The 9135-nt window shown below is 45.7% G+C and overlaps 1 protein-coding gene across 1 annotated transcript; it reads right to left on the bottom strand.

Moving 5' to 3' along the window:
* Nucleotides 1-242: 242 nt before the first annotated feature.
* LOC147979263 (uncharacterized) lies at nt 243-1093 on the bottom strand. The gene is made up of 3 exons (XM_087515116.1): nt 929-1093; nt 398-854; nt 243-316 (listed from the first exon to the last, which is right to left on the bottom strand). The coding sequence occupies exons 1-3, from the start codon at nt 1091-1093 to the stop codon at nt 243-245; spliced, it is 696 nt and encodes a 231-aa protein (XP_087371242.1).
* Nucleotides 1094-9135: the final 8042 nt, after the last annotated feature.

Raw genomic sequence — 9135 nt, 5'->3', positions numbered from 1 at the left:
TTAGAGAAAATTGCTACTGTCCTACGAAACTCTGCGCTTGGAGGCCCAACACGAGTCTACAAGAACAAAGTTGTGTAGTAGACATCATGTGTTTCTCCGGATCAACAGTCTTGGGTTCTTCTGCCGGTTTATCAACCTTTTGCTTTTTGCTGGGCTTGGACATAGCACTAAGAATAAAGCATGAGACAGGATTGATATGACAGATGAATTCATGAATGAAAGCAAATAGGCTTAAATGTTTCTTACCCAGGCATAGTCTTGAAAAGAGGGACCTGAGTCCCAGTTGAGTCGCCAGAGGAAGAATGAGAAGTCCCCTGATAGTTTGAATCAGAAGGGTTAAGAGGTTGTTGAAAAAGACCCGCCTTGGGATATGTTAAGTCAGAAATATTTGAATCCTCTGGTCGGCGCTTGCGAGGAGCCGGCATGTTTGGTAAGCCGTAGGAAAGAATCCCTCCACCACTGTTCTGGGTCGTACGGCGAGCTTCATGTTGCTGCTTCTTCAAAATGAAGTTGGGATCCAAGTAAGCTAAAGGGTGAGAAAACCTTACTTTCCGGCTCACTTGACGCACTTTCTGTCTGATCAGAGGTTTAGAGTCGGAGGGAAGTATAGTCACCTCTTCAACATTGGCTTGGCTTCCTTCTGTATCATCCTGATAGTGATTGTTATCAATAAGATGTACAAAAAATAAGCTAAGGGAGTCGAGTTTTACCTCCGACTCATCATTATCATCCAAGTCAAATATCTCGGAGGTGTTGGTCTTTTTCTTGGCAGGCTTTTTCTGAGCTTTATTCTTTGTCCAGGTCGCCTTGGCCGGCTTGTCCTGCAGCTTCTTATTCCAAAAAGGAGAATCGGCCTGTGGAAGTCAAATGATTATAAGAAGACAATTTAAGTGAAAATATGATTCAACTGAAATGTTTACAAGCTTACATATGGTGGCTTGTTGAGAGTGCAGAAAGGATTCAGTCCGGCTTTGCTGCAATCTGCCAAGCTCTTATTCAATAGAGTCTTGGTCCTATTATCAATATCTTCATCAGTCAATTGTATCTGGCAGTGGCGCTGTGGATCTTTTGTATCGCAGGTGTAATCGCACATCAAGCCGGAGCAGCGGCTTAAGGGCATAATCCTCCAGGCGACCCAGCATCAAACCAGGTCGATTCTGGTCAAACCATTGGCCATTAAGGCTCTAATCTTTGAAAAGATGGGCATATACTTGGCCCGTTCTGCTGTGCTGATCCCGTCAGGGAGGGGGTGGCTGTTGCTAAGACGGCTCTCATGATAACCCGGTAGAGGATTTTCCCCCTTCAGGAGAGGTGTCTTGGCAATAAAACCTTGTTTGGTTCCAATCCTTGGGGTGACTAGACAGCTTGGCGGCTGGGAAGGTCGCGTCTTTTCGCCTCTGAATTGAAATGTCGCCTAATTCTAGGCTGGGCCCATCGGTAAATTCAATCTAGCAGTTTAAGTAGTAGAACTCTCTGAATAGTTCTACATTGGGTTCTTGCTGAAGATATACTTCGCAGAATACTTGAAAGTTGCAGATATTTGTGACAGAATTGGGTCCGATGTCTTAAGGATGGAGTTGGAAAAGGTGCAGTACGTCACGGAAAATTTTCGAACCGGGTAGAGTGAACCCCCGGAGCATGTGATCAGTGAAGACAACAACTTCGCCCTCCTGGGGCTGAGGAGGAGTTTCTGTGCATGGGACCCTCCAATGGATGACCTCTTTCTTGGCTAAGACGTACGTTTGGACATATTCATTCAGAAATTCCTCGGTAACCCGGGAGGCGGCCTAGTTGCATGACGTGACGGTTTTGGCTTTAGACATTTTTTGACTACAAGGGAAAATATTGCCGATTTAAGATCATGTTGTTAAGCCGGCCATTGATTAAAAGAAAGTACTACAAAGAGTTTATGTGTTAAGCCGGAAAATAACACTGAGATATATATATATATATATATATATATATATTGGTAGCTTAAAAGTGGACTAATGGTATATGGCGGGTTACGGTTTGTCAGTTAAGCCGCCCAAACAGTTATAATTTAGATCTATAAGTAGGGAACTACTAAGTGATGGGCAAACAGATTCTACAGATTGGTTCGGTAAGTTTTGGATTTGATGCTGTTTGGAAAAGAAAAATAAATTCTAAACCTAGGGCCGCGACAGTGAAGGAACTTGTGTGCTTACGGGATTTCTGTGTCAGAAAGATCCGTCCTATGATTGAAAAGGAGTGTTAAACTACTTATGCACAACTTCTGCAGTGTTTTCAGATCAAACTAGGGGTGTCATGACGAAGGAACAGGGAAGAACTCTAACGAACTGTACAAACCCTAATGGAGATCTGATAGATGGGAGCAGGCATACTTAGAGGTGCTGATGGATCGCGGTGGCGCGTCGGCGTTCTCTGGTCTAGTCAGGCTGATGCAACGGCCTGAGTTGATGTAGCGGACGGAGGTCGGCGACGGCAGAGCTCGGGTCTGCAGAGGAGTCACGAGGAGGAAGACGAAGATGATGAGGTGAGGGGGAAAAGGTGAAGACCAGGACCCCCCCTCCCTATTTATAAGGTAGTGATTAGATGATGTGCGCGGGAATCGAGGAGGCCGAAAAATGGTTATGAGGTTGTGTGAACGCCTCGATTTTGGGGATATCCATTAAAATAAAGATTCGTTGAGATATACTGGGCTCTATGTGAAGTTAATGCATGATGACGTCATGGCGGGTTAGCAAATTTTTGTGAGGTGACGTCATGGCAGGTTACTATGAGCTGATGATGGAAGAGTTTGTTAAGTCAAGCACTGAAGATTGATGTGAACAAGTTCAAATCAACCTGGGGCCTAATGTTGGGGATATAACTATTGGGTATGACCAGCCCAGGAGGGGCCGGGTCATACCACTGGCGACTTAAGGATAAAGATGGCGGGTCATGAGGCAAGCCTATTGAAGGCCCAAGACCCAGAGGTGACTTGAGGCCTAAGAGGATGAACCGCCATATGTGTAACTTGTATCGTAAGACAGGCTTAGTTGGTCACCGAGCCGGACATGTTGTGGATGAGCCGGCCAGGACTCTGTAAGCTGTCGGGCATCAACCTATGTATATAAAGGGATGACCCGGCAGCGGGTTGAGGCAGGTAACAACCAATCAAGAGCTAGGTCAAGCGTATTCGCTCCCTGGTGATCGAAACTCTAGCAATACAACCTAAAGCAGGAGTAGGCTTTTACCTCATTGAGAGGGGCCGAACCTGGGTAAACTCTCTGTGTCCCTTGTCCCGTTTAACCCCTTCAAGATAACCTAGCGGCGGTGGCTCCACATCTAAGTCCTTTCGCTAGGGCATCTGCCATGTTAAGTCCACGACAGGACGGGATGAACACCACTCTGCCTACGCAATTACTAGCGCCTCTCACGTCGGGTGAGAGCGACGGACGACGCGGGGAAGGGGGGTCCAATAGTGGATGATGAAGTCGCCCCCGTGGAACAAGCAATGGATGATGAGATGGAGGAGGAAGACCCTCTATGGTTCCTCAGAACTGGCTATGACGACAGAGGATTGATGAGTCAGCCATATGACTCGAGCTATGAGCATGCGAATGAGGAGATGGATGATGTGCCGGAGCAGGAACATCCTAGGGTTGATTGCAAGAAGTCTCTCTTCACGCAATCTCGTATGACACGGCTCAAGATGCCGCCTCTACCCAGGGCCAACTACCTGAGGGTCGTGTAGTGCTTAGCCCGACAACAGTTGTGGCGGGGGTCTGGAAGGCTCACTTCCTCAACCTAAGAACAAGAAGAGGAAGAGACTGCTGAGGAGAGGCTCTGCTACCGCCAAAGCTGCCAAAGCTTCTAGCTGCCAGTCGGCTCCGCCGACCGATTTTTCACACCATGTATTGGTCAAAGGTGCAGAGTTTATCCATGTCGCGGGCGAGCCAATCCTACCGCCGAAACTGCTAGAGGGCATATCAAGGGATCTCAGGAGACTGCACGACCATGTGTTGTCAACAGAGAAAAGCCTTCTCACCTCGAAGGCTCCAGGATACCCGCTTTAGTCGGTTCATGTGCCTCAGGCCAAGTGCTACGTCCACAGACTCCCCATGGAGGTGTCCTTCCTGTGGTTTGATCACATCTTTGAGAAGTTTCTCACGATGCAGCTCGATTTTACGATCGTCCGCCTTTTTGCACTACATATGACCTTCATCATCAGGAGAGACCAAATCTCGCAAATCTCGGTTGTGGATCCATACTACATTCATGAGTCCTTCTTGAGTCTTGGCAACTTTGGACATCAAGCTGCTAAGGAGTACATCGAAGAGTTCATGATAATGAATAAGGACAAGGAAATAATTCTCCTGCCTTATCATCCAATGTAAGTCATTGCTTGATGCCCTTTCGTACATTTGAATCATTCATTCACTCATATGGAGGCTACTTTGAGGTGTATTTATTTTGCGCAGTGAGGGGCACGTCATCCTTATCGTTCTTTTCCCACGAATCTCCCACGCTGTGTATTTTTACTTGTTTAGAAACTTCCATAAGAAGGACTACACCCACATAATGAATATTTTGGATGCTGCTCTCCACGGCTTCAGCATCAGGGGTGGCCACATCGAGACCTGGAAACAAAGGAAGGGTGCGTCGGGTTTGGGGCATAAAACTAACTTCTGATGCGCCCATCAACCGATAGCAAGTAAGAACGATGGATTCTACGTCCTCCATCTCATGATGGAGTTCAGAAGGGATCGCCAACATCTTCGCATGACAACCAGAAACGATGACCATATCCGCATATGGGTAGAATCCTTAGGAGTCAAATCGGATTATACACTCAGAGATGAATTCTTTCGCATCCAGAAGGACATTGTAACGATCATCATGAAAGAAGTCGTCGAAGAGAACGGGATGTTCCACCATGGCCCTATATCGCGAGGTGACGTCCGAACTCGCATAGGCCTACAACGTATGGACCCGACGCCGTTCATGAAGCTAGGGTGCATTCTCCCGGATCTGGATGGATGGAACTTCCAGTGATTGATGATGACGATGATGATGTGTCGGTTGAATTAGTACTTTCTGTAGCGATGAAACTTTGTGATGTAAACGGTCCTGCTGAACTTGCGCGCTAGTTAATTAGTTTGGGTACGATGAACCTGCGTAGATTATGTTTACTATATGTTGCATCTATTTGCTAACTCTTTATGTTCGTGTTGCTCAAGTATATTATGTTGCATATTATTATTGAATTCGCTTGATGAAGATGCATCTCTAACAGGTACATAGGTCCTTGATGGCGAAGAAGTGCTATGTCGTGTACATAGGGAGGGTTCCGGGAGTGTATGACGAGTGGCCAGAGTGTCAGGCCCAACTGTCAGGGTTCTCGAGCGGCAGCCAGAAAGGATTCGATAGCAGATAAGAAGCAAAAGCTAGTTACTTGAGGTTCATGCTAGCACGAGAGAGGAATCAGAACCGGCGCCTCATGTACTGCATAATTCCGCTCTTGCTCATAGTAATAGCTCTTCTCTTCTATATCATAGTTTAGATGGATGATGAAACATGCGTATGGGATGACCAAGTAGTTGCATGAATTCGAGACACATGTGATAACTTGTAGCGCCATTTCAAGATGATCATGAGAGACATCATTTGTGTTGGATGGTGATGATGATGATGATGACGACGACATGATATGATTAGACTATTGTATGCATATGATACGATGAGATTTGTTTGTGTATAATGTGATGAGACTATTGTGTGTATGATATGATAGAGACTTGTATAAAACCTGTACAAATACAGAGTAAATACATAGCAGAAAAAATATATAGAAAATAATATAGTAGCGCGGGGTATTTGTGTAGCAGCCGCGCTGCCTTAGCAATACCGCGTGCTAAATCAGGGCACTGCATCTTTTAGTAGTAACATGGGAGGGACCCACGCTACTGCTACCTTTGAATAGTAGTAGCGAAGTGGCAGAATCTTCGCTACTGCTAAAAGTTAAATGTAGCATCGTAGCAGTAGTGCGGGGGGCCGCACTATTGCTAGGCCTTTAACCCGCGCCACTAAAAGGGTTTTTCCCTAGTAGTGGTGGTCCATTGCCGAACAAGCCTTTAATCTAAAATATCTCCTAACTAAATTTAAAATATTTCATAACTAAATCCGAACTACACTTTTCTTTGAATCCACTCCGCCGACAACTTTCTCATGCCACATAACCCTAACTAAGTCCAAATATGCCCTAACTAAATCCGAATTACACTTCCTTTCAATCGAAATCTAGTCACAACTTTCTCATATCACATATCCTAAACCCTAATCAAATCTGACTGTACCGATACGATGCAGAAGGGACTAGCCAAGATTAGAGATGGCTAGGCACTTACATCTCAGAGGTCGACGCGAAGATCCGGCGCGATAAAGTTGATGTACGGTGGTGAGGATGATTTGGCCTTGCATTGGGGAAGGGGGCATCGAATTGGGGAAGGAGCGGATTAGGCGGCTCCTTGGAAGATCTGGTGTTGCATAACCCGAGGGGGATCGCGTAGAGGAGGGGAGGAGGAGGAGGAGGGAGTGTCACGGCGAGTGCACGCGGCGGCGTCGAGAGCGGCGATGTGTTCGCTGGAGACTAGGGCTTGAGAGGGGATGAGGAACCGCTCTAACCCAAATTCAAATGACCACACACGATGACGTTTAGTTATAATTAAGTGCCATGTTAATGATATTGAGTTAATTCAAAATTTTAGGAAGATAATACCCCTATACTTAATTGGGCCAATTGAACTTAAGTAATTTTTTAGGTTGTAAATATCTTTGGGCTCTAATAAGGCTCAGCTCAGTTAGTCTCATCCGTTGGATCGCGCATATAATACACACGTTCTCTGGTGTATTGCAACGCACAGTAAAATTGTCCTTCCTGTAGAGTGAACTCACCCGTGTACCATCGTGTGAAGGTAATCCAAGTGTATCACGGTCAGACATGCTACTAGGTGAGAATATCTTCCCCACGTGAGACGCAGCTTGTTTAAGCTGTGAGGCGTCGGAGGTCAAGGAGTACGTCAATCTAGCTTAGCTCGTTTGACTAATGGGCCACTCCAACCATCATCGCATTCAAGCGGACAGCGGTTCCCGTTAAATATAGAGTTAAGCCAGCTGTTGTGTTGGGTCCATGCATGATGCATCATCATATTAGACAGAGCTTAGCTTGCTCCTGAAAAAGTTGATGGGAGATTGCGTGGTTTGAACAACACATGCAGGTTCGTTGGACCCGAGGCACGGCAGCATTCCTATATGTGTCCTATCCGCTAGCTGTTCGTGCGTGCATGTGCGACGGCACCTGTAGACTAACTAATGCTGCGCCGTGCGCTGTAACGCTGTGCCCCATCGTCGTGGTGATGCGTATGAGAATGAGACGACACCAGTCCAAGATTCCACTGATTAATCGCGACATATACCATTATTAAAGGTCGGATTAGGTAGTCTAATTGCAGGTCCTCGTGGAAGCTGTCCTTTCCATGGCTATGTCGCTGCTACATCCTGCATGGTGATGTTGTGACTGTCATAGTGTGCGGTTTTTGATTAGGCGCCTTGGGCATTCATGGTTTGATTGGAGAATGCTATCGGTGAGGGATCATGCTTGTGGTGCACAACACATGTGCAGAGAGACAGAGAGCGATTCCTATGTAGATCTGCAGCCAGGATGCATGATCCGCCCCCGGATCAAGGAATCCAATGAAGATATATGGGTTTCAACATAATTAATGGTGTAGTCCCGATAGGATTAGCGAGTAAACGGGAAAAGGAGAACAACTAAACGTGGCCAAATGGTCACAACTGACAAGGTTAGCTGACAATAACACCCTGTTTAATCGGACGTGGGGGCACTGCACATGTACATCAGTACATTCCATGCGAAAAAATGACTGTTGTCCAAGACATTCTGGCGGGAACAACAGATCATTACGGTCTCCGTGTTAATTGTAAGATTGAATAGAACTATGTTTTTCTATATAATTGCAGCCGTATATATGAGATTATATAGGAGGGTACAAACCGACTAAGGCTATTACAAAACAACTAGGACTTCTAATTAACTTGAGATCCAAGTAATAGTCTAACATCCCCGCAATATCAACGGAAGGCTCGACGATGTTGAAACTGAATCGAATGTCTTCAAACTGTGTAGTAGCCAGGCCTTTTGTAAATATATCAGCAAATTAAGCTGTAGTAGGAACGTGAAGGACCCGAACTTGTCCGAGAGCCACCTTCTCGCGAACAAAATGAATGTGAATCTCGATGTGTTTAGTCCGTCGATGTTGAACAGGATTCCCAGACATGTAGACAGCTGATATGTTATCACAATAAACAATGGTAGCCTGTTTAATTGGTCGATGTAACTCTAAGAGCAACTGACGGAGCCAAATAGTATCAGCAACAGCATGTGCCACTGCACGGTACTCAGCTTCAGCGGACGAGCGGGAGACCGTTACCTGCTTTTCAAGGACCAAGAAATCAAATTATTACCAAGAAAAACACAGAAACTAGATGTAGATCATCGAGTGTCTGGACAACCAGCCCAGTCTGCATCAGAATACGCGGTGAGAGAAGTAGGAGAAGAATTATTGATGTGGATACCATGATCAAAAGTACCTTTCGAATACCGAAGAATACGTTTGACGTGATTATAGTGAGGAAGACGAGGATCATGCATGTAGAGACAGGCTTGCTGGACAGCAAAAGAGATTTCAGGACGAGTGATGGTTAGATATTGGAGGGCACCAGTGAGGCTAAGATAAGAGTAGTATCGGGAAAAGGTTCACCAGTAGCAAAGAGTTTGAAACTGGTGTCGACAGGGATGCGAGAAGATTGACAGTCAAGCATACCAGCACGATTGAGAAGATCAAGAATGTATTGCCGTTGGGAAAGAAAAAGACTAGAAGAATCCCGAAGAACAGTAATACCCAAGGAAGTGATGAAGAAGACCAGGATCGGTCATAGAGTACTCAACGCGAAGTTGAGTAATAATATGGTCCAAAAAGTCTTGAGAAGATGCATTGAGAATGATTTCATCAACGTAGAGGAGTAAGTAGGCAATTTCAGAATTGTGATGGCAGACAAAGAGAGATGTGTCCAAAAGAGAAGGAAGAAAGC

Source organism: Triticum urartu, chromosome 3A (assembly GCF_056163025.1).
Source record: "Triticum urartu cultivar PI428250 chromosome 3A, HENAU_Tu73, whole genome shotgun sequence".
NCBI classification, from domain to species: domain Eukaryota; kingdom Viridiplantae; phylum Streptophyta; class Magnoliopsida; order Poales; family Poaceae; genus Triticum; species Triticum urartu.
The sequence above is the reverse complement of the archived record's forward strand: the minus strand, read 5'-3'. Positions and strand labels throughout refer to the sequence as shown.

What these genes read in the sequence shown, in the direction of transcription:
- LOC147979263 (XM_087515116.1), bottom strand. Translation starts at nt 1,093, where the DNA reads ATGTGCGATTACACCTGCGATACAAAAGATCCACAGCGCCACTGCCAG. An exon ending in CTCTCAACAAGCCACCATAT is followed by an intron (nt 855 to 928) that starts GTAAGCTTGTAA and finishes TGACTTCCACAG; the next exon opens with GCCGATTCTCCTTTTTGGAA. An exon ending in TCCTCGCAAGCGCCGACCAG is followed by an intron (nt 317 to 397) that starts AGGATTCAAATA and finishes ATTCAAACTATC; the next exon opens with AGGGGACTTCTCATTCTTCC.